Genomic DNA, 26,544 nt, shown 5'->3' with positions numbered 1-26,544 from the left:
AATAACATATAATTAGTTTACAGAGATATTTGTGATTACACATTATTATTACTGGTACTATTGCTCATTTTGTAAAAATGTTGTGTGTCATGTATTTAATTACAATTAACATTTATTAACTAGCCACAACCATAAACAAAAAGACATTTTTTGGTTACTTGTGAAATGTCACTGGTCCAAAATGTTGTTGCTAAGTTTGTGCAGCATTTTTTGCTTTTAGTCTGGACAGAAAAAATTACTTGCTGCTGGAAACTGTCGCAACTGATTAGGATACGGTATGTACAGAATGAATATGTCAATTCATCATATACTTGCCTTGATAGGTCCATATGTGTCAGTTGGTTGGGAACAGGGTAGATGTTCACTGTGGTTAGACCTATGAAAAATAATATAGTAATTATGATAATAATAAAATGAAAATGTCTGTATATTTTTTGGCATCAAATATTTCTATTTGTACTCACAGTTGTTATTGGCGTGGAGTGTGCGCAGAGTGTAGCCGCTGAGCGTGAGGGATCCCAGTTGGTTTCGCTGACACTGCAGCGTCTCCAGACTGCAGGCCGCGCTCAGGTCTACAGAGGTCAACCGGTTGTCTCTCAGGTCTAGCTGGGTGAGATGTTTTACAGGCTCCAGAGTTTCACTTTTAACACAGCGGAGGCCATTTAACCTACACACAAAAAACAGGCCGTTTATCAGCTGCAAAGAATCCAAACATCAAAATGAAGAAGAATCTAAACAGTAAAAATATGTTGGTGAACAAATAAAAACAGAGAAAAAAAAAAGAGTAGAGCTCCAAGACAATAAAAATTGAGAAAATTTCCTTGTTATCTTATAATAAATAGTTACATTTTATACTCAGAAAATATGTTTGTACTGTATATTTTGCTTGTGCAACCAAAAAAAAAAAAAGCTACACTGCATATGCAATAACACAAATAATTAAATATTATTTAATATTATTATAATATAATTCAATTTCAAAATATTGAATTGAATTATAATAAATACTGTTGTAGTAAATGGGTCAGTTTGAATGGTACACGTAAATGAACTAGTTAAAAAAAATGATTCACTGATTTATTTGAGTCATGAAGGTAAAGTGAGAGCTTTCATAAAAATCAGTTTCCAGTTTACCAGTCTTTTTAGACATCAGAAACACAGAATAAGGGTCATTCCGACATGACAGATAAGCAACAAGTGTGTATAGACACTTCCTAGATATAACTTACAATACATTCCCAAATAATAAAGGTTGCAAATGTGTATACATACATACACACAGTACATTATAAATAGCAAATGCATTACATATTCTTCAAGATATTGCATATACAAATACATATGGCATTGACACTTGGGTGACATTCTGTCAGGGTCTGTAAATGCAGATCAGAACTGAAAGAACCAGAAATGACCTTTACAGTGGTTCATCTACGTTCCCCTGCTTCTCCTGCCATCTGTTGAAACAGAACTTAACCGAACGGCTTCCCGTTACGAGAGACGCCACAGTTCGCTAATGACTATCACAGCCAAATGATAAGGGCATTAAACCTTTCTGCTTCTCGCAGCCCCCCATGAACTCAAATTCCCACTCACATCTGCTGTTTGCACACATTCTGCCCTTGAGATCGGTGAATATGTGAGGAATCTGAGTGGTGACTCGTGTCAAGAGCAGTGGGATAATCCAGCAGAAAAGCTCGTTCAGGTGACAGACGCCTCCCTCTTTCGCTCAGCCTCAGCCAGGGAGTGTTTCAGACCCCGCGTGAGTTCCCACCACAGCTCAGCTCTGCGTTATGAGCCGGGCTGGATATCTAATCCACAGCAGGTGCAGTCAGGACCCTGAAAATCCTCAAACCTCAGTCTGTTTCACTCATTCTCTCTCTCTCTCAGGTGAGTCACAGACTGTGAGCTGTGATCAAAACCACAGGCTGTTTAAAAATGACTTTATGAGAAGAGCAATCGTGACTTTGTTAGTGACAGGGCAGTCTAAACCTCAGACAGTTGGTCCACAGACCGCCCACAGTCCGTTTACAAACCGTATGATGCATATTGCACTCAAAAATAGCAAACACTAACCAAAATCAACATTTCCAACCTGATTGGCTGCTTTTATGAAACTGGAAGTACACAGATTATGATTTATTTTATGATGATAAGTTATGTTTACAAGGGTTGATACAATAATGCTTTTGAAGATAAAATAAGGTAAAATAAATCACTGGATTCAAAATATAGGAATATATAATATAAAATATAAATATAATATTATATATATAAAAAAACTGACCCCAAACATTTGAACAGTAGTGTAATAGCAGGTAAACTAGAAATCTCTGACTAGAATCAGTTTCTAACAGATAGAAATTTTGTTTATAAATACACATTTTCCATAATTTATCAGTGTTTTCTGTACAAATGTTATCAGAGAATGCCAGGTCATTATTTAATTTAATTTTTTTTTTTTTTTTTTGCACCAATGTATTATTGTGGTATGATATAAAAACAGCAAACTGTGTCTGGACGCTTTACATGTCAGACAGATGGTCTCATCCTTTCAAAATGGGCATTTTTTTGCCAGAATAATCTACAAAGAGGACCAGATTTTAATGCCGTAGTCTGGCTGCATGAGACTAGCGACAGGGCCACCTGTGAGAACAAATAGAGCTGTGCTGCTGTCAGCTCTGTGATTTACTGATAGGTGATCTTATTTCATTACTATTGTATATTGATCTTGCATTATGCATAAAGTCTGAGCTGAGAGTAATATCATACAGACAGGTGACAGACAGAAAAGAGAGAGAAAGGAGGAACAGAAGGAGCCCGACAGCATGACGCACATAGATAGATAGATGGATGGAGAGAGAGAAAGAGGAAGATGTTTATAATAGCTCACCGTAAATCAATACTCTTAATGTGACTCATTCGTAGCAGACAGCACAGATCCAGAGTCTCCACCCTGTTCCCAGCCATCGCCAGCTTGTCCAGGGCGCAGAGCCGCTCCACCACGCTGGGGATCTGAGGAAAATCGTTGAAGGAAAGTCCCAAGCTGCAGAGCTGTACGAGGCTGCCCAGCTCCTCTGGAAGAGAATCCAAGCGATTCCCATCCAAACACAGTGTCTGTAAGCTGAAGAGATAATGGTCTATGAATTCACAGCCAAACGGACTCCCTTTTAAGATATGGAAAATGATAAAGTGGTTACCATCAGTGTTGGGGAAAGTTACTTTTAAATGTAATGCATTACAATATTGTGTTACTCCCTAAAAAAGTAACTAATAGTTACTTTTTATGAAAAGTAATGCGTTACATTACTTTTGTGTTACTTTTTCTCACCTGGGCTGGGCTTGGTTCTATTTTTGGAAAATGTTAAGGCCCTTTCACACCAAAAGTGAAATGAATAAGCCTCAGGCTGAAGGAAATGCATTTTGCTTATTAGTATGGTTGAATCAGATCACTGAAGGTCAGCAGCAAAGACATTGGTTAATAAAGTGAGGTTAAATACATAACGTATATTTGTATAATTTAATATAGTTAATTATTACAGGTTTTTATTCATTTTGAGGAATACTGAATGTTTTCGGGCAAGTGAGATGAGTAAATGCATGTTCACATTTAGTCTAGAACTACAATAACTATCATGTTCATACAGCACACAACACCTCTGAACTTTATTTCTCTCAGCATGGAGGCAGGAGAGCTGTCAGTCAATAAATGTGAAAAAGTGACTTAGATATTTTGTTGTAAATTGAAAAAGTAATGCGTTTACCAGATACTTGAAAAAGTAATCTGATTACTCAACTCAAGTTACTTGTAATGAGTAACCCCTAACACTGGTTACTATGATATTATAGAAGCTGGTTTCCACATTTTTGTCAATACTGTTTATTTGTTAATATTTACAGCTCTGAGGGAGGGGGCTATTTACTATTACTATTTTAATAGTAAATAGCCTATTAGTAAATAAAGATTTACAAAAATCAACAACTTTTTATAACATAGATGTCGCATTAAAAATTTCTTGGTTTTACCATCTTTTTAATTGTTTTATCCTTGCCCCAGATCCCAACCTTTTTTCCAAATAGTTTTGGCCATGTAGCATATCTACAATATCACTTACAGTTATGCTATAACTACATTTCTTATGTAAACCATTTTTTATTAACTGTAAAATGCATAAATGTTGGCCCGTCTTTTGCTGCCAAAACAGCCCTGACCTGTTGAGGCATGGACTCCACTAGACCCCTGAAGGTGTGCTGTGGTATCTGGCACCAAGATGTTAGCAGCAGATCCTTTAAGTCCTGTAAGTTGCGAGGTGGGGCCTCCATGGATCGGACTTGTTTGTTCAGCACATCCCACAGATGCTCGATTGGATTGAGATCTGGGGAATTTGGAGGCCAAGTCAACACCTCAAACTCGTTGTTGTGCTCCTCAAACCATTCCTGAACCATTTTTGCTTTGTGGCAAGGCACATTATCCTGCTGAAAGAGGCCACAGCCACCAGGGAATGCCGTTTCCATGAAAGGGTGTACATGGTCTGCAACAGTGCTTAGGTAGGTGGTATGTGTCAAAGTAACATCCACATGGACGGCAGGACCCAAGGTTTCCCAGCAGAACATTGCCCAAAGCATCACACTGCCTCCGCCGGCTTGCCTTCTTCCCATAGTGCATCCTGGTGCCATGTGTTCCCCAGGTAAGCGACGCACACGCACCTGGCCATCCACGTGATGTAAAAGAAAACGTGATTCATCAGACCAGGCCACCTTCTTCCATTGCTCCGTGGTCCAGTTCTGATGCTCACGTGCCCACTGTTGGCGCTTTTGGCAGTGGACAGGGGTCAGCATGGCACCCTGACTGGTCTGCAGCTATGCAGCCCCAAACGCAACAAACTGTGATGCACTGTGTATTCTGACACCTTTCTATCAGAACCAGCATTAACTTCTTGAGCAATTTGAGCTACAGTAGCTTGTCTGTTAGATCGGACCACACGGGCCAGCCTTCGCTCCCCACGTGGATCAATGAGCCTTGGCCGCCCATGACCCTGTCATCGGTTCACCACTGTAGCAGGCAGCACAGATCCAGAGTCTCCACCCTGTTCCCAGCCACTTTGACCACTTGGACCACTTTTGATAGATACTGACCACTGTAGACTGGGAACACCCCACAAGAGCTGCAGTTTTGGAGATGCTCTGACCCAGTCGTCTAGCCATCACAATTTGGCCCTTGTCAAACTTGCTCAAATCCTTACACTTGCCCATTTTTTAATGTTGCTTTAATTTTAGAATGTTGCTTTAATAAATGAACATAAATGAATGACAATATAATATATAATATAATGTAAATGTAATGTAATATTAGGGTATATTTATGAAAGCAACATTCTATGAGAGGCCATGCATTCTGCATAATATAATATAATATAATATAATATCCTGATGCTGATCATTTTCAGGACACTAATATTGACAGATACAGTCAGCACTATCCAGTAAGATTCCACTGCAGGCCTCCTACATGCTCAAAGCACCTCATATAAGCTGAGCAGAGAGCAGTAAAACTAGGCTGATTTTTATGCTTGATTTAATCTGGTGGCGTAATATGCACGGCTGAACTTCATGCATTTTACTGGCTCATTTAGGGGGGAAAAAAAAGAACTTTGCTTGACAGGCTCTTTGGTACCACACTGACTGTAATTGCAGGAGCAGCGGTGCTATAAAGCACTGAATATTTTAAATACAATCATGCAAATCAAAGGATTATTTAGATTATAACCCATAATCACGCTCATTATGTTGTGCGATGTTTTTCAAATGACCTACAAGGCACATTTGTGCACTTAGAAAAGTTGGGCTGATTACAAAAAGAGAGGCCATTTTGGCAACAACAAAAAGGACAAGCACATATTTTCTCCTTTAGATCAGCTACAACAACAGCAACAAACCGTATTATATGCAGGTTAAAATCTGCCCAAAAGAGCAGGCGCAGATGGTGTGTTGTGCACAGTAGAGTCGTGTAATGTGCGCTGACCTCTGGAGGTTGTCGACACGGGGCGGGATGGCGCTGAGGCCGTTGCAGGACAGATAGAGCTCCGTCAGTGTCAGGATCTCACACACCGACTCCGGGAATACGCCCAGCCCATTGTGAGAAAGGTTTAAGCTCTTCAGCTGGGCAAATCTGCGGAAACATTCAGTGCTCTTAATGGACAAGGTTATTTCCTGATGATATGACTCTATCATGAGACATGAGAAACACTTATGCATAATGGACTTACAACAAATGCATTTAGAGGGCAAGCAAGTCTTTAGTAGAAGAAGCCTGCCTAACTGTTTCTCTAAATATATAAGGCCAGCATTCTTGTCTATTCTTGTCTATTTTATTCATTTAATAATAATTAATTAACTTGAATAAATATTTATATGAATTATTAATTTATTTATTTGGTCATAAATGTGGTATTTGAGCTGAAACTAAGGTTCCCATGGTACATTTCTGTAAAGGAGTCAAATTAAGTAAAGAGACATGCAATGGAGATGTCTGACAGTTTTGATCCTAATGTAGACAATATCTCTTCTGGGAGACAAAATTAGTATTCATCTTTAGTAGTCTTTTAGTAGTTATCTTTATTATCCCATGGTGAGACTTTCAGTGAATTTTGTGGGCATGAAAATAGGCAAAAGGACAAGAAAAATCATCAAACACCTTCTATAAATATTAAAAATAAATAAGTAATCTGCCATATAAATTTATCTCTGCATTACTATATGTTCAAGTCTTAAGTCATACAAGGTACAACATATACACTACCGTTCAAAAGTTAGAAATTAATACTTTTATTCAGCTAGGACACTTTAAATTCACAATGTTACATAAAATTTCTATTTCAAATAAAAAAAAAAAATAAAAAAAATTCAAAAAAAAAAAAAAATCTTACAAACTTCCCATTTATTTTTTTATTATCAATGTTGAAAACAGTTGTGCTACGTAATAATTTTGTGGAAAACGTGATACATTTCTCAGGAATCTTTGATGAATAGAAAGTTAAATAAGAAAAGCATTTAACTGAAATAGAAATCTTTTTGTAACATTATAAATGTCTTTACTGTCAATTTTGATCAATTCAATGTCTACTTGCTGAAAAAAAGTATTAATTTCTCTCTTTCAAAACACAAAAAAAAACAAAAAAAAAAAACAACTCCAACTCTTACCAACTCCAAACTTTTCAATGGTAGTGTACATCTTCCAGGCAAAAACTGTAAGCCTGATCTCATAAAATAACCACTTGCTGTATATACGACTATTCCTCCCAAAGTGTCTTTTCAACATTGTTTTATTGGTGTGTGTGTGTGTGTTATTGCTGCTGTAAAAGCTTAATTTATCCTTTGGGGATTAATAAAGTAGTATCTTATCGTATCGTTTCAAACAAAATGACATCATTGCATGCCCATCCTGGTCTCTCCTGTCCAGTTTCCCACACTCCTGTTTCCGGTAACTGGCTCAATGGCCTTTGTATCCTTGTTACCACAGGCAAATGACGCTGTCAGACGGGGCTCTTCATGGACGAATGACTGCCAAAGAGCGCTCATCCAGCCCAGAGAAACCGTCTGACATGGCAAACACCCCTGAGCGAGGCATCTTGCAGCGACACAAAAATATCTATAGCATGAAACCTAAATATCAGAGGCTGCAGCTATATGTGGTCCGATGTGCTAAGAGTGAGCCTGCCATGAATGATGTGGATGGGAGGTAAAGCAATGACACAGCGGTGGAGGTGGCAGCCTGACTCAGAACATATGCTGAGCTCTCGCCTCTCTCGCACACATCACCCCACCACCACCACCACCACCACCACCATCATCCTACGCATCCTGCACCACCCACCACACACAGTTACTAAATATATGTCACAGCTGAGATGAACGGAGAGAGAGAGAGAGAGAGAGAGAGAGAGAGAGAGAGAGAGAGAGAGAGAGAGAGAGAGAGAGAGAGAGAGAGAGAGAGAGAGAGAGAGAGAGAGAGATGGAGGGGGGAGCTAGAGGGAGAAAAGACCAGAAAGGAGAGGCATAATGGAGCAAGCATGTGTGAAAGCTCTCGCAAATAGTAACATGGCAGAGAAGCTTCTTTCATGAGGCAATATTTCACCCCAAAAATAAGGCGTTTAACCCCATAAAGCCTACTGTACCATATTTGATACACAAATTTCTAAGGCCTCTAAATTATCAACACGATCAAAACCTGTTGTACACAATCTACTACATGCCTACTGGCGTCTGATTGATTCAATGTATTGTATTGCATTGTTCATTCCTATTTCATGTTATCTAAAGTAGTTGACTAATGTTAACTAATGAAACCTTATTGTAAAGTGTTACTGTAATATTACAAGAGGAACACTTAATGGACCGAAGCAACTTTAAATTACTTGATAACTCATACATAATTTTTTTTAGAAAAATTATGTTAAAATGTGAGTACCAAATATGATCCATCAGGCTTTTGAGGAACTTTTATTTGTGCATTACATTGCATTGCATTATATGTTTTGCCTCCCACATAAAAAACTACAGAGATTTTATCATAAAACTCACAAAACATAAGCATTTAAATATTATCTTAAGACAGAGATAGAGTGACAACTGATATTTATAAGCATTTTATATCAGTAGTCTGTTATAAAATCTCAACTTAAACTACAAAATTTAATCTTATTTGGAACCAAAACTGCACCAAAACGCATATTTTTGCTCAGTTTGGGTCTACATAAACTTGAGGTACACGTATGCACCTTTCTTTTAATATGTTGTCTAAAGGTTTAATAAACTATAAAACTTTTCAAAAATATACTTATTTTTATAAAGGGGACCTATAATGCAATACAAGATGTAATATAAGTCTCTGGTGTCCACAGATTGTGTCTGTGAAGTTTCAGCTCAAAATACCCCACAGATCATTTATTATAGCTTGTCAAATTTGCCCCATTTGGGTGTGAGCAAAAACACACAGTTTTTGTGTGTCCCTTTAAATGCAAATGAGCTGCTGCTCCTGGCCCGCTTTCCAGAAGAGGACGGAGCTTTAACAACTCACGCTTTGGTTGCTCAACAACAACAAAGCTGGAGAATCTCACGCAGCCAAAATGACAGTTGTCAGTAATGGTGTTCAGCCTTACATTGTTCAAACCAGAGTCGGACACTGATGGAGAGACTCAGGAAGAAGTTACAACTTTTAGAATGAAACTGTCCGTTTCTGAATGGTTAATGGATAAATTTATGGAGTTTATGGAGTAACATTGACTAGCATGTGCCGTCATGTTAATCTTTTGTGCAAATCCAGTGTTGAATTGACCCTCGTTTGTGAAGCAGTTCGGCATAAAATGACGGCATGGTAACAACACTCTACTACAACAACTCTTCCTCTTCTCTAAAGCAGCCCAACATGGCCTCACCCCCTTTGTTGTGTGTTCTCGGGGGCGGGGTTTATGTAAATTTTGGGGTTTGTGATGTCACCAACCCGGGAAGAAGCTCGTTGTAGTCGTTGTAGTAGAAAATATCTCCCTTTGCATTGAACTTTGAGTGTCGTAACATTGCAGATGTTGTTTATGCTCAAACAGCAACATTACACACTAACTAAAATTAAAAAAGTGAAATCATAATCAAGGATCACTTAAAATAAAAACTTAAGTCTTATTTTTTTATTCTTTTGATTTTGGGGTGAAATATGACCAGAACATTTCTTTGGCATACACAGTACATTTACTGCCGTGTCTGCTGTGTCTAATGGCCCATCTAATGATAACCATACCGATTTAAACACCACTAATCATAGTTGATGATTAACGTGCGATAGCATCATCCCTCCTGTAAGTTCCCATTTAGTGATGCTCTTATTGCTTGTGTTTGCACAGAAGCGGCTGTCATTGACATAAGTGCATGTACAGAATAAATAGCTCTTCTCTGTGTGCATGGCAGCGCAGCGAGAGACCGCATCCCAACGGAAACAACAGACGAAATTTATGCACAAGTTTGTGATTATGTAAAGAGCATTCAAGTAAGATATTTTTCTGAAGTACACCTAGCAGGAAAACAGAAATTATAGCTGCTTTTCTGTCAACAATCTACATACAGCAGCCAAACCATCGTGGAACCTCATTGAACATCGTAAGAGATTCTAGTAAGCCTAAAAATTGTAAAGAGCATCTAAAGCTGAATTCACCTGTTGAAGTTGCTGAGTCCTCCAGGGCCATCCAGCCTCATGAAGTTGTGGCGTAGGTTGAGGTGTGTGACATCCTGGCAGTAGAAGAGATACTCGGGCACTTCCTCCAGACTGTAGCAGGATAAATCCACCAGACTTATAGTCTGAGACACCACCTACATGACATTGTGAAAATGCACACCTCATCAACATGATCACTATTCTGCTGCAGCCTATAAAATGCAAATGATGTTATAATGGTAATATCAAAATAAAGTTATGCATGACATAAAGCCTAACCATAAGAAAATCAATGTATTGGCATTTGGCTAGAATGGTTCATTGCTTGAATAAAATGATGGAACAATGATAAAAGACAACCAATGTTATGTAACAAAATAATATACATTAAATATAAATAAAAAACTATGAATATAAATGAATATAACCCGTACATTAAAAAAATAATAATTTAATAAACATAATAAATATGTTACAAATAAGCAGAGATGGGGTTTTTTTCTTTCTCAACTATGAACTCCATATTATATGAGCCATAAAATCCTGATGTATCAAATATAATACTCAAAAAAATAGATACATGCAGACTTCAAATCCTGTATGTTGCGAGGTGGAGCTGCCGTGGACCGAACTTGTTGGTTCAGCACATCTCACAGATGCTCAATTTGATTGAGATCTGGGGAATTTAGAGGCGAGGCAAAACCTTGAACTCTTCATCATGTTCCTCAAACCATTCCTGAACATTGGGCCTCATTCATGAAACATGAGCAGAACAATTTTGTGTGTAAATCATTTGTAAAGCTGTTCTAAATTTTCACAAGCTTGTTTGCCCAATCTCACTTTTACCCAGCCTTCCAATCACAGTGGAGGAGGGGCGGGACAAATACTACACCGACCAATCATCCTAATTGTACAACGACTGAACATCAATGGAGAAGCTAATATTGCTGGTTACTGCATTTTTACACTCAGTAATATTCTTCAAAATTAGATACTATTAACACGTTATTGCCGTGGATGTTCCAAATCATAGCAACCAAAGCATCTCAGCTGGAAACGCCCCCAGCCGTTTTTCCTCCCAGGCATTTTTTCAGCTGGCTAAAAGTGCTTTGTTGGACAAATGTTAATTGAATATTTATTGTTAGGCATATGGCCTATTAGTTTCTTTTGCATTTATGCAAAATACTGGAGCCAATCATGAGGGGAGTTCGGAAGATTCCAGAGCGTTCGTGAACACGTAATTTGCATAGTTGTAATTCATAGGCGGGGATTATGCTAATTGTGAATGAGCGTGAATGCGTGCCCTAATTACAAATGATAATAATAATTTTAGTCCTAATAATGAATGGAATTCATTAACATACACACGTTTAACTATCAAATCTAATGTTAACGAAGTGTTTCTGAATCTGGAGGACAGTTTTCGGGAAGGTCAGTTTTACGCGCAAATTACTATGTGTTTACTCATATATTTATGACAGTTTCATGAATGAGGCCCAATGTGTGCAGTGTTGAAGGGTGCATTATCCTGTTTAAAAAGGCCACTTCCACCAGGGTTAACCTGGTCTGCAACAATGTTTAGGTAGGTGGCATGTGTCAAATTTACACCCACATGAATGATGCTGCATTGTAGGTGCTTTTGACTGTTGTCATAGGCACTGTGATTGGTCTTCGGCTACGCAGCCCCATACGAGGCAGAGTGTGATGCACTATGTGTTGTGACACATTCCTCCTGTTTCCATCATTAAAATTTTGTGTGACTTGTGCCACAGCAGACCTTCTGTTGGTTCAGACCAGACAAGATAGCCTTCATTGTCCTAGTGCATCGATGAGCCTTGTACTCCCACTCCTCAGACCACTGTTGGTAAATTCTCACCACTGTTGACCTGGGAGCAACCCACAAGTTTTGCCGTTTCAGAGATACTCTGACCCATTTCCGTGCCATAACAATAGGGGCTTTCGCACTGAATAGTTCTATAGGAACTAGCCACTAGGATAGTTCCCCAGGAACTAATTTCTCCCCCGGGCCATATTCCTGGTTGCATTCGCACCAGGAATAAGAACTATAAAGCGGCCGACAGCGGCTTCTTTAAGCACGGCATTTACAAATGCTAAAAAACGGTGGGTGGAGGATACCGTGATTGGAGCTGTGTTTGTGGTGTGTCGTGGGATTCGAGATAACAGAGATGAAATGTAAACGCATAATTTACGCAACTAAAAGGGCAAAAAAGTAGGGCTAAGAGACAAAATCTCCTATGACAACTTTCAGTATTACATATCATCGAGGTAGTGAAAAGAACACAACCCTGCAGACAACAGGTATATGCCTTTATCGCTGTTTTCCATGTTCGTGAAGTAAATATGTTTACACGGCTTTTTTAAAAAATGCCGGGTGCCGGTGTTTGACATGCGTTTGACCAATCAACGTACACTCATGTCACTGATAGTTCCTATAGTGCTGGTTTAGACACTACTCTGAAATAGGAGCTAATTTAGTTCCCCCAAAAGGAGTTCCTAGAACTAAAATGGTTCCTGCGGTGCAAACACGGCAAAAATCCGGGTACTTCAGCCAATAGTTATAGGAACTATGAAAAGGTTCCTCCGGTGCGAAAGCCCCTAATTTGGCCTTTGTAAAAGTCGCCAAGATCTTTGTTCCTGCCCATTTCTCCTGCATCCAACACACTGATTACAAGAACTGATTGTTTGCTTACCATCTAATCTACCCACACCTTAATATGTGGCCTAGTTAAGAGATGATCAACAATATTCACTTCACCTGTGACTGTTTCATGTTTTATAAAAATATATACAAATACATATATTGTCTAAATGTTCAATAAACAGTTCCTATAAAAAAAAATCTGACTTTTATTTCATATGTCAGGCTTTAGAGGGTTAATACTAAGAACTATATTTTTTTCAGCAAGAAATACATTAACTGTAGGCTGCTTACAGTCACCAATCTATATAGCAATTAATATATAACTCGTTTTACCATCTACGTTAAAGTGTGGATTGTTCAATCAGATTTTAAAGCTGCAAAAGCACTGCTTGAGAATGGCTGAAGAGCTCAGCGGTGACATCATTCAGGCACTGCAGCATGAGCCAAACTCAGATCAGTGAAATGAAGCACACTGTCATTACATCACTGGAACAAAATCTGAGTGTGCTGGTTAATTCACATGGATGGAGTCCGTGGGACGGACTAATGCTAAGGGTCAATGATGTCATGCTCATATTTTTGTCTACAGCTATTAATTAATTTTAAAACATATTAATAAAATGCAATTCATACAGACATTTACCAGAATACAGGTATTCTATGATGAACATATTTTCAATTTCTAAACTAAAATTAGTTGTCGGACATTTAGTCATTGAATCAAAAGAAAAAAGGTAAAAGAGACTCAATAAGAGGCTGAAAAAGACAGTAGTTTGGCATAATCTTTTTTTAATTATTATTATTATCTCTGAGAAAAAACGTCAGTCTTTTTCCCCCTCACAACTGGACATTATAACACGCAACTGCGAGTTTAAATCTCACAATTTTGACTTTATAACTCGCAATTGTGTTTATTTCTCACAGTTCTGAATTTATAACATGCAATTCTGACTTTATATCACACAACTGCAAGAAAAAAAGTATGAATTGTGAGATTAAAAAAAAGTCGCAATTACCTTTTTATTTTTTATTTCATGTGGAAACAACTTTCATGATATCTGTAAAAAATATTTTTACTTTTGGAAATGTATTCAAGGTAAAGAAAATTGTGGTTGTTATTGCTGTTTTACTTAATAGTCACACTACTTGACATTTTCAAAGTTATTAAACCATAACTTTTGTTGTTGTTTTTTTAAAGGTTTGCACATGATTTTTAAAAATGCCACTGACCCCTAGATGTCTGACTTGGTTAAGTGTTATTTAAGTATTATTTATATACTATTATTTGAATTAGCTTTTTATATATTTCTATTTAGCTTTATTTTTTTAACAATTTATAAATTGTAAAAAAACTTTAACTTTAACTTAATTTCAGTTAGTTGCCAAGTCAAAATTTTCCATCTAATATTTATATTTTATTTCAGCTTTACTTCAATTGATGAAAATTATTGTTAGTTTTAGTCAACAATGATTTGGACTTGATTGAAAGGCTCTTTTATTACTGAGCCAGTCAGACCCCACAGCACAGCGGCTGTAGCCATGCACATTAAGCAGACACACACACACACACAACACACACAAACGCTCTGTCTCTCATCTATCATGCCACCTCAAACAGCCCTTTACCTCAGGATCACCCTCGCACACAATTGTTCAGAACGCGTTTTGCATTATTCAGGAAGTTTCTGGTGTAGGAGAGTTAGCTGTGCTCTCCAGAGATGGTCAGACCTCATTAGACTACACAGACGCAGCCAGAGTTTGGAATGCCAATTAATTAGGTGATTAAGACAAATGAGGACTAACAGAGCGCAGAGAAGCCCAACAAGAAAGAAACACAAAACAAACATACGAGTTCAGGACAATAAATGTGTGTGTTTAAAACAAGTGAAAACACAGACAGCTGTTTCAGCAAAGCTGTTCACTGCAGGCGGCAGTTACGGTGTGTCCTTCCATACTCAAAATACAAACATGTACAATCTGTGAGGGTTTTTTATTGGAAAAGTGATGGAAGATAAAACTCCGATCCACTGTTGAATCACTGTGGGTTTCCTAATGAAATCTTAATGCATGTCTAGATTAGATAAAGCACATTCACTCACTTTAGAAGCCTGCCGATGCCAGCGCTGGTAGTCGGCCAGCGTGTCAAAGTTAACGTAGTAGGTCTGGGCCTGCGGACCAGCGGAGCTGAACATCAGACAGTGCTGCCTCCTCTTCACCTCTTCCACCTGAGCCAAGAAAGGGACATGTCAACTTTGTTGGTAATGAAGACACTATATGCTTTGAAAAAACACTTATGTCATGAACCTTGGCTAAAGGTCAACCAAATAGGGTTAAATCCAGCAGTTAGCTCTTCCTCAGAGGGTCAACCTAAATATTTACTGATATTACGGAAATAATACACTTTAAAAGAATATACTTAAGTGCGAACTGAATGTAATGCTTTTGGACATTTAATTTCATGTTAATTGCAATTAAATGAAAATGTATTATAGTTTAAATTTATATTAAATGCAATTAGTTGAACTTAAAGGCACAATATGTAATTTTTCGCTGCTAGAGGTCACTTATTCAAAAGAAAGGTGTAGCTTGATGACGCCTTTATTTCACGGAATCATGGGAGGTGTTGTCTTCACGTCTACAGCTGGAGGAAATGAATACGACGGGACTCAGGCAGAAATCATGTTCATGGATGAGCTAAAAGATTTATTAACATTACTGTAGTATGAAGCAGGGTGTGGCTAAAAGCCGTTGGAGTGGAACGAGGCCGCTGGAGTGATTGCTAATTAGAGACGAGTGCGGCAAACGGCTCAAAAGCTGTGTTGAGCTATATAACATGATTAGTTTTCTGTCGATGAATGTATCCAAACAGTTGCTCAACTGTCTAATAAAACACATAATATGTTAAAGCGTCTTTGGTGTTTCCATTGTTTCTACAAAATAAAAAATAAAAAATAAAAAATTTTAAAAAATTAAAAAAAAATCAAGAAATCGAGGGTAACGCATGGACACGGTCCATGTCCTGGTTAAAATTGCTTATTTCTCTGGATTTAAACATTCTTGGAAACATCTGGGATAATGTAAGAACACAAGTCAACAAAATATATAACCTGTAATCCAAAAATCCATTTGAATTAAAAAAGCTTACATATTGTGCCTTTAAGAGTGTTTTTGTGACCACTTAAAGGATTAGTCCACTTTCAAATAAAATTTTTCTGATAATTTACTCACTTCCATGTCATCCAAGATGTCCATGTCCTTCTTTCTTCAGTCAAAAAGAAATTAAGGTTTTTGATGAAAACATTCCAGGATTATTCTCCTTATAGTGGACTTCAATTGGCCCCAAACGGTTGAAGGTTATAATTACAGTTTCAGTGCAGCTTCAAAGGGCTTTAAACAATACCAGACGAGGAATAAGGGTCTTATCTAGCGAAACGATAAGTCATTTTCTAAAAAATTTTTTAAAAATTATATACGTTTTAACCATAGACGCTCGTCTTGAACTAGCTCTTTTCTTCTTCTCTATTAGAATTCCAGCAGTGTAGACACTGTTATGTGTATTACTGTCCTCCACAGGCCAAAGTTTGAACTAAATTGTCATATACAATATGCTAGTGCAAGTATGTAACAATTCGTTCAAACTTTGCTGCACTGAAAATGTAATTTTGACCTTCAACCGTTTGGGGCCAATTGAAGTCCACTATAAGGAGAATAATCCTGGAATGTTTTCATCAAAAACCTTAATTTCTTTTTGACTGAAGAAAGAAGGACATGGACATCTTAGATGACATTGGGGTGAGTAAATTATCAGGAAATTTTTATTTGAAAGTGGACTAATCCTTTAAGAAGGACTTAAGCATATCTTTATTTAATTTTATAATTACTTCTATTGTCTTTTAAATGTGGTTAAAGTGTACTTAAGAATGTACTGACAAGCATTTACAATATACTTTGATGTCATTTCTATTGAAAAAAAAATGCCACTGACCCCTAGATGTCTGTCTTGGCCAAGTGTTATTTAAAGGGGTCATGAACTGCTTTTTTTTTTAAATAATGTTCTCTGAGGTCCACTCATAATGTTATCAAGAGTTTTACATCCTAATTTAGGAGTAATAAGCTATCTCTTTCGAACACTCCGTTTTGATGGGCGTTCCGCTTTCAAGACTTAGGAGTAAAATAGTAAAATATACTTTAATGTAATTTCTTGTATGTCACATATATGAATATGTATGTAATGATGAAGTTGCAATTTAATACATTTAAAATTTATTAACTTTAAATGTAATATTGAACAACAGACAGGTCAAATTATAATCAAGTACTTTACATGTGTTTTAATATGTTAGTGAACACATCAAAATAAGTGTACTTCTTTTAAGCATGACAAATGATTATTAAAACAATGATTTAAAATGTACTTTAAAGTAAAACTTTTAATTTGGCATTATTGCAAAGTGCACTTTTTAAAAGTGTACTAGACTGTTAAGAAACAGTCTTAAGTGGCCTTTAGTTTCATTAATACTATATTATCAAGTCCAGTTCTTTTAAAAATATTCATTTAAGATTTGAAGTACACTACAAATGCACATTCAATACAATAAGCACACTTGTTTTCCACAAAAGTTACAAGAGTAAAACAAGTTTCTCCACCAGTTTTGCTTCCAAAAGATGATTATGAAATTCACAACTCCAGTAACATACATTACTTTTGACTGAAGAATTCATGCAAGTGAATAACAAAAACACATTTCTGCTTTTAAACCCTCTGGGCTGCTCGACTGCTAGACGTCCACTTGAAGTGTATTATTGTAAATTGAAACTGAAATGACTGCGAGCTGAAAGTATTGTCTGTGGTAATCGACAGCATGCCACACATACTGTCCATATACATGAAGCCGAAAACCCAGAATATTCCTGTAAAGTTTGTTGGAATATTGCAGTGTTTATTATAAGTGATTTATCCATGCACATTGTTATTTCTTAAAATTCATGTGCCTCAATCTTTAATCAAAATAATTCCCCCTTCCTCTTGCAGCGACAACTCTTCTCTGATGATGTGTATGATGGCGTGAGGGCGGGACAACCTGTCACTCACATGAGATCCACCAATAGAAAACCACAACCATCCAACCATTCTTCACAGACAAAGTCAAGTCCGGCCCTATATTTTTACTTGTTGGAGAAGTCATTTCAGATATAACTCACAATAGGGAAGAAAAGACTATTGCAACTTTTGTTTCACATTGACTTAAAAGGGGTCATGAATTGAGAAATCTACTTTTCCTTGAGCTTTCGATATATGAGGTCATCGTACTATAAGAATATCCTGTAAGTTTCAGAACTGAAAACTTTCTTGTTAGTCCATTAAAAGCTTTTATTGACACCAGGCCCAGTGAATGACTCGTCCCAGAATGTGCCTATCATAGATAGGTGAAACGCCGCCTCCACAGAAGAAATCAACACCTACTTCATCATTGTAACATTAGCCCTGCCACTGGCATGTTAGTGGGATGAGGAGGAGAGAAAAAGCAATACAGGACTAAAAATAACATTACCTTTCAAAGGATCCTAATGCGAGGAATATGATTATTTATTTTTAACAATGTGAATGTCTCAGTTGAGCTTTATTTATTTGTATTCGGTACATTTCACTGTGGATTCTTCGGTAAATCGAATCACATTTCGACGCAGGCTTTGCAAACAGACTTTTACGATATGGACCCGACAATAATGCGACAACATGTAAGTAACTGAGTTACTCCTACTGTTCTAATGCCTGATCTGATATGTAATGTTTCATTTACATTCAGATGTTCTTTGTCTATGTGTCAGTAAATCAAACCAGTGACTAAGCGGTCAACTTCACGTTGTTTCTCTTAGAAGGATGAAAATAATCTGTTACTTAAACGGTAATTCAATTATATAGAAAGCGATCAAAGAACGCTCCCTTTACAGTCGATGGAGCTGTCAATCAAACAGCGCGTTCATCGGTGACTGAGTTCTGGATTCGCGGCAAAACTCCCCTTTTATTCAACAAATCTCTTAGTTTCATCGTGTTTACACTGTTAGTGATGATGAAAGCATTCATTAGTGTACAGAAATTGAGTTGCAATGATGAGTTCACTGCTTTCATGCGCTCAACACCATGTCTGTGATTGGCTACAATGTTCATCATGCCACGATCTAAATATAATGCCATAGATCTAAGTGTAATGCTATAATCAACACTTTTCACGATTAGTTAACTTTGAACCTTGAGCTGTAATAGTAAAAACACGCTAAAAGTTTTTGAGAGAGTAATACTTGTTAGCCAATCACAGCAGTGGGCGTTTACACTGAAGTCTCACAGCAGACACGCCCCTTAAAACAGAGCGTTCAAATAAGAGGGCTAAAATCAGGATAGGAAAAATGCCTTTTATTTCTAAATTATGACAATTTTTGATGTAAAAAGCATACTAACATTATAAGTGCACCGCAGGAAACAGTATAAAACAATAAAACAAACGCAGTTCATGACCCCTTTAACAAAGGTTAGAGAGAAAGGTCTGATTGGCATGTGTCTCTCTCCCTTCCATCCTCATCCTCATTTATTCACAGCTGTGTTGATGCATCTGCTCTCTGTTATCTGTTCTCGGAGCCTGTGGTGTGTATGTGTGCGTGTGGGTGTCTGTGAACCCCTACCTTCCCCCCGACCAGGGGTAGGATGTGCATTTTGCCAGTCAGGCTGTCCTTGACAGAGGCCACGATAAGACAGGTCCCACACAGGATGACCTGCCGCTCGGCCCATTTATGGAGCTGTGTTTTCCCCTTCCTGACGCTGAACACGCCCTTCAGAAGAGTCCGCTCCTGCTGGTCTGCATTTACCGGTTTCTCTGTGTGGACACACACACGCACACACATAGCAATCAACCCACTGCCACTAACAGTACAGATATCATTTATCAAACTAAACAGGTATATTTTCCCATGCAGAAGTCGATGCCACAATGCAAAGGTGTCCTGTATGGTTGTCAGCATGTTTCTTTCTGTGCGTTTGCTTTTCTGTGTTTTGGGCCAATGATGTATCCGCAATAAAGAAAAATCTAATTTAAAACACGTGCCAAGTTCATTCAGCACATCAAATCATTCACAGGTATAAATATGAAGCTATTGTGCACGTAGGTGATTTTGAATTAATATTTCATGTCGATATACAATGTTTACATACTTAAAACTAATCATGGTACTGATATCTTTGTAAGACTGTCGACTGTATAGAATAGTGGAAAGGAAATCTAACTTTACCGAGCTCTGAGCTCCCTAGTGGGCTGTGGCTTGAATCATTGTGTTGTGAACTTATGTTTGCTTTTTTAATTTCATTGTGTTGTGCACTACTGGGCCACTGTAAAACTGGTACCAAGAACCATGAAATTTTACTGGTATTGGTACCAACTATGGAATTTTTGGTACCATGACAACCCTAGTCTGAAGTAATTTTGCATACTAGTGTATGCACATGACAGAGCTTCCTAAGGAGCAACTGTCTGTACATCACACACATGTGCACACAGATTCATGTGCTAATGAAGTCCATATGTAGTGTGAAGTGCGAGCTCGCTGTGGGACGTGAAAAAAGGGTGAATAGGGCTGGTGGTAAACCATGTCACATGTATTAGTCAGCTCAGAGTGATATACACGTACACACATACACACCATTCGTGGGCAGCAGCAAGTATGGAAAAGAAACAGAAACTAATATCTTGCATGCAGACGGGCCATCAGATGGCTCAATCATTAACCAGTATAACTTGTAATTGTAGAACAACTCGATGGTGCTAGAATTTGTCCGAGCATTAAAAACAAGACATTTTGCAATAGTTATGTAATTGTTGTTAACCAATGACATTATATCTAAAATTGAGTGGACAACTTTTAATTCAGTGTTGAGTGAATTAACATCAATAGCACAATTTCATTCGTCTTAAAGGGTTAGTTCACCCAAAAATAAAAATTATGTAATTTATTACTCATTCTCATGTCATTCTACACCCGTAAGACCTTTGTTCATCTTCAGAACACAAATTAAGATATTTTTGATGAAATCCGATGGCTCAGTGAGGCCTCCATTGCCAGCAATGACACTGAACCTCTCAAGATCCAGAAAGCTACTAAAGACATATTTAAAACAGTTCATGTGACTACAGTGGTTCAATCTTAATATTATAAAGTGACGAGAATACTTTTTGTGCACCAAAAAAAACAAAATAACTTTTCAACAATATCTAGTGATGGGCGATTTCAAAACACTGCTTTGAAGCTTTACAAATCTTTTGTTTTGAATCAGTGGTTCGGATCGCGTATCAAACTGCCAAAGTCACGTGAAATATTGAAATTTCGAAACAGTTATGATGTAATGAAGCCTCGTTTATTGAAATCACGTGACTTTGGCGCTCCGATCCACTGATTTGAAACATAAGATTTGTAAAGCTTCAAAGCAGTGTTTTGAAATCAGCCATCACTAGATATTGTTGAAAAGTCGTTATTTTGTTTTTTTGGTGCACAAGAAGTATTCTCGTCACTTTATAATATTAAGATTGAACCACTGTAGTCACATGAACTGTTTTAAATAAGTCTTTAGTACCTTTCTGGATCTTGAGAGTTTCAGTGACATTGCTGGCAATGGAGGCCTCACTGAGCCATCGGATTTCATCAAAAATGTCTTAATTTGTGTTCTGAAGATGAATAAAGGTCTTACGGGTGTAGAACGACATGAGGGTGAGTAATAAATGACATTATTTTCATTTTTGGGTGAAGTAACCCTTTAATAGTGAAGTATGTAATATTCTGTACATTAAAATACTGTCCCCTATCCCAGCTTAATATGTCATTAGACCAGCTCTAAGTAAACCATGAGTAGATTGACCTCCTAAAGAGTGTCAACACTGTGATGCTTTCAAAACATTGTTCTGCTTGTTTGAGTTGCCTGACATATCAACTTCTGACTCAAGCGTTAGCGTGAGTTTGGGTGCGAATGCCAGTAATAAGCCATTTAGAGGAACTAGCCATGCTTAATGATTACTGTGCACATTGTTCAGAACATACTGTGTACTTCCTACTGTCTTATGTAAAAATTGTGCATTTCAAAGAGTAATATTGTCACGTCAACTCATTACGTTGCATGTATAATTACTAATTATCTCAGAAATAGAGTACAACAGTGCCCGCCCACTTTTTCAGTGGCGTTGGTTCCGGAAGTATTTTTCCCATTCATTTCTCCCATAGGGATTTCAAAAAAGTCTTTGTTAAAGCGTTATAAGCCATGAACCAAGCCAATCAGCTACGAGGTGAATCATAACATTACAAATTTTGATTTGAAGCAAAAAATTATTTGAAAATCGGACAAACAATACAAAGGTACAAGACTGTGTACTTATCAGCTTTACTGAGAGAAAGAACTACAAACACTTACCAAAAAAGATTTTCAGTAGTTTTAGTTAACAATAACAACACTGAATAAAAAAAAATATTTGTTTTGAGCAATTAATTTGAAGAGCTGGCTCTTAAGACTCATTTGCTTGTGAGTCAGACAACACTAGTTGCATTGTTTGTTTGTTTTTGTCTGCAGCCTGCAAGGACAACTCAAAGTGATACCTTGTCTTGGCAATATTTTGTGGTACACAGAGAAAGACAACATAATATGGTAGAAACCCACATGAATAAACAAAGAAATTGCACAGAAAGTTCACACTGTAGTTGCACACCTCATAAGACTGTGCTCCAGATGCTCCAGTTAGCCTGATGAATGCGTCAGGCTTTTGTCACTTTAAACTTGCTTTGCTCCATCTAATTACATAACATACTCCTCTTCGGTTCCTCCGAAGGGCACATCAAACATGAGGACCCGGCTCAGCATTGGGCCATACTCTCAGGTTAATTGCTGGTCAGACTAGCACAAAGGGCAGACCACAACTTTTCTTCCCTTACATCCTTCTATAACCTATAACTTTATGAGGAGCAGTGTGAGCCGGGATGCGCTAATACAGAGAGAGTGTCTCAAGAGAGTCGGCACTCGCTGATGGCTCTTTGTTGGAGCTCTTGTGAGACGAGGGTCAGCGGATCAGACTCAGTGAGGGGACTCAGTGCTGTCTGGAAAACAGCTGAGGAACAACAGACAGAGCTGACAGTCTGAGTGAGGCAGGACTGGCCGTCAGATCACTGACAGCTCCAGCTCTGCTGAAGGACCATAGAGGGGCATTTCTGTTTGGGCATGAGAGGCCAAACCCAGAACGAAAAGCAATATTATTAATATTAATAATATATATATATATATATATATATATATGGGTCATTGACGAATAAGGTTCTTAAAAGTGTAAAAAACATTATGGAGACATAATTAATTTTGAAGTTTTATTAAGCGTTAACAATGAGATTATGTTTTTATAATCAATTAACACTGCTTTTGTCATTTTTTACAAGATGGACAAAATTTGCCACCAAAAAAGTCATTCGGTTTAACCAAAATTTTGGTTTTACCGAATGACACTTTTGGTTATACCGAATGACGATATTTTCAAACAGTGTTAACAGACTGATATCTAGCTAGCTTGCTAACTAGCTAGCAAAAGGACAATCAAATATTTTATATTTAGTACAAGTTTTTAAAATATTACAACATTTTCCATGTATTATAGCGGTTGTACCGAATGACCTGATGTTTCAGGACATCTGTATAAGCAAGTGAAAATATGAATTTTTCAAATAGTTAAGAGAGAGTTAGTTACTTTGCTTCACGATCATGTGGCCCTTTACAGGTGTCTGAATGATGTCACATCCAGTCACATGATACTGACCGCACGACTTGATCCAAAATGGTCTTTTTATATTGGTTACTCCGAATGACATCAATAAAATTCATTTTGCCTGACATTCTTTCTCATAACAAAGCAATGACTTCTACACATAATTTTAATAACATTTGCACTATGTTGATATATGATGTTATAAAATAATGCCAGAATAAAAAAAATATATATTTATTACATTTTAAGATATTTTAATCACAAATGAAACGGCTATATTGGCTTTTTTATTTATTTATTTATTATTTATGAATCATTTGCAATGATTTTTGGTGACAATATACATGATTAATTTAGAACTTTTTAGCTGTATTGGTTGATAGTAGGTGTTTTTTTTTCTGCATGCTATTTTCTCCTACACTTTAAGAAAATATAATTTTAATGGTAAAAGACTGTATAAATGCTAAATTGGTTAATGGTAAGTTCCCTTTATACGGTGAAAAACTGTAATATATCTAATGGGATATTTCAATTTTAAAGTAAAATACTGTTCAATGTACAGTATTTGGAAGAGAAAGTCAAATCTTATAATTTACAGTGAAAAACCGTAAATTGACATTTCCAGAATTGTAACAGTTCACATTTGACGGCTTTTCATTGAAATAATTGTTTCTTAGTTTTTTTTCTTATCAGTTATGTACATTAGGGTTTTGTGTTATCTTACGTTATTAAATGATTACTGCATTATTTTAGAGTCATGTTTATTGCCATGACGGTATTTTGTATTTGTGTGCACTGTCTATACATATTAGTATTTTCCTCAGCTTGTGGAAAAGCTACTTGTGATGAACTTTGATTCATCATGTAACTTTCTCTTTATCAACTATGTTTTTAAGGTGGTTGTCAGTATATTATAAAAACAATCATCACGTAAAAACAAATTTTATCAATGTGATGTATTAACATTTTTTCAGTTAATGAAACATTTTACTGTATGTTTACTGTAAATGTTGCTACTGTACTTTATAAAATTAGTCCTGATAGACTAGACAAACTGTCTCTTCTGCAGGATTGTTTAGTCTCTATTAACAAATGGATGGCAGACAATTTCCTGCAGCTTAATATAGATAAAACTGAGGTGATGATTATTGTCCCAGACAACATTACCCCTAAGATTAGGCAGGTCATTGGTGGTCTATCATCCTCTGACTGCGGCGACATAAGAAATTTGGGTGTCATTTTCAACAGATCTATGTGTTTAACAGTCATGTAAAGTCTGTAGTTCGTTCCTGTTTTTTCCATCTCAGGAACATTGCTAAGATTAAATCTATGGTTTCAATAAAAGAAATGGAGATGCTTGTTCATGCTTTTATGGATCGATTACAAATTGTACAGAATGCAGCTGCTAGGCTTTTGACTAGGTCCAGCAGGAAGTCGCACATTACTCCTGGCTTAAGGCCCTTCATTGGCTTCCTATTAGTTTTAGAGTGCATTTCAAAATTTTAGTTATTACTTACAGGACCTTGCATGGTCAAGCACCCTCTTACATCCAGGATCTGCATTGCATGCACACACCCCTGGTTGGTCTCTGAGGTCTTCAGGCCAAGACCTTTTAGCTATTCCCAGAACACGTCTTAAGACAAGAGGTGATCTGTGTATTGGCTCCAAGGCTCTGGAACTCTCTTCCTTTAACGTTGAGAACTATGGGTTCTGTGGAATCTTTTAAAAAAACATCTAAAGACTTTTTGGACAAGCTTTTAATCAACAATATGGTTTTGCTTGTTATCAAATTTGTATTGATGGTATTTGTATAGTATATTAATGTATATTTATTTTATTTGTTTTGATGCTATTTCTCTTGTAAAGCACTTTGTGACCCCTCCTTGTCTGTGAAAGGTGGTATATATAGATATGTAAACTTTACTTACTTACTAAAGGTGCAGTAAGCGATTTCTGAGAAACGCTGTTGAAAGTGGATTGGACCGAGCACCAAAATACACTTGTAGCCAATCAGCAGTAGGGGTCGTATATACTCATGTTGGGGGAGGCACCTATGTTACATAGCCTATTCGTGAATTTGGGGGCGGAGCTATCAAGATAGGAGTGTGATCCTTTTGGGTAGGGGCGTGTTTGTTTTGGTGATTTCAAATATCAACAGTGTTTCTCAGAAATTACTTACTGCACCTTTAAACAGTTTTTTACAGTTTACAATGCAAGTTTTTTTTGTTACCGTAAATTTTAGAGAGTTTTTTTTTCTTCAGTGGATATTTATATTTCGACCTTTGCTGTCATCTAACGGTTACTTACAGTTGATGTAAACACTAAATTTTATAATTTTTATATAAAATGTAATCTAACCAATTTCTAAATGAATATCCATTTTTCATATTGCATATTACAATTCTGTGATGCCTTAATTCACTCATAGCATTTATAATGACGAATTTTAGTTTTTTAGTTTAATTTAAAATTAATTCAGACAAAATAGTATATAATTTTAATATGGCCCATTTATCGGTTATGGCTGATAAAGGAAAATTATAGTTTGCTTATCGGATCGGCCAGAATTTTAATATCACTGCTTCCCTATTTAAAATATTTTAGTAAAAATACTAAAAAAAAAAAAAAAAAAATGCATGTAGATAAATATGTATATGCTATTTTTGGTATTTATAGTTTTAGTGAAAAAAACACCCTTATTTTATACTAGATTTTGACTATTTTCCATCTTGCTTTAGACATTTTAAATCTACTTGGCAACATGGCCATCCAGTTTCCTTGACGACTCCTTAAAGAACACCTGTATGTCATTTCACAGCAAATACATAAATAGACAGATAATACATTTCATCAAAAGCCTAAAAAAAATAAAAAAATAAAATAAGATAGATACCTTCCAAACT

General features: G+C 36.9%; 1 protein-coding gene across 1 annotated transcript in view; it reads right to left on the bottom strand.

Moving 5' to 3' along the window:
• phlpp2 (PH domain and leucine rich repeat protein phosphatase 2) overlaps positions 1–26,544 on the bottom strand; it is an 86,036-nt gene that overhangs the window by 19,912 nt on the left and 39,580 nt on the right. Inside the window, exons 4-10 of the mRNA XM_051898501.1 lie at positions 19,542–19,732; positions 14,963–15,088; positions 10,202–10,356; positions 6,023–6,169; positions 2,894–3,124; positions 465–667; positions 316–376 (exon numbers count right to left, since the gene is read on the bottom strand). Coding sequence (XP_051754461.1) covers positions 316–376; positions 465–667; positions 2,894–3,124; positions 6,023–6,169; positions 10,202–10,356; positions 14,963–15,088; positions 19,542–19,732 — 1,114 coding nt within the window. The remainder of the gene's footprint in view (positions 1–315; positions 377–464; positions 668–2,893; positions 3,125–6,022; positions 6,170–10,201; positions 10,357–14,962; positions 15,089–19,541; positions 19,733–26,544) is intronic.

The sequence above is a fragment of the Ctenopharyngodon idella genome, chromosome 7 (genome assembly GCF_019924925.1).
Source record: "Ctenopharyngodon idella isolate HZGC_01 chromosome 7, HZGC01, whole genome shotgun sequence".
NCBI lineage: Eukaryota > Metazoa > Chordata > Actinopteri > Cypriniformes > Xenocyprididae > Ctenopharyngodon > Ctenopharyngodon idella.
This window is presented reverse-complemented; position numbering and strand designations above follow the sequence as displayed.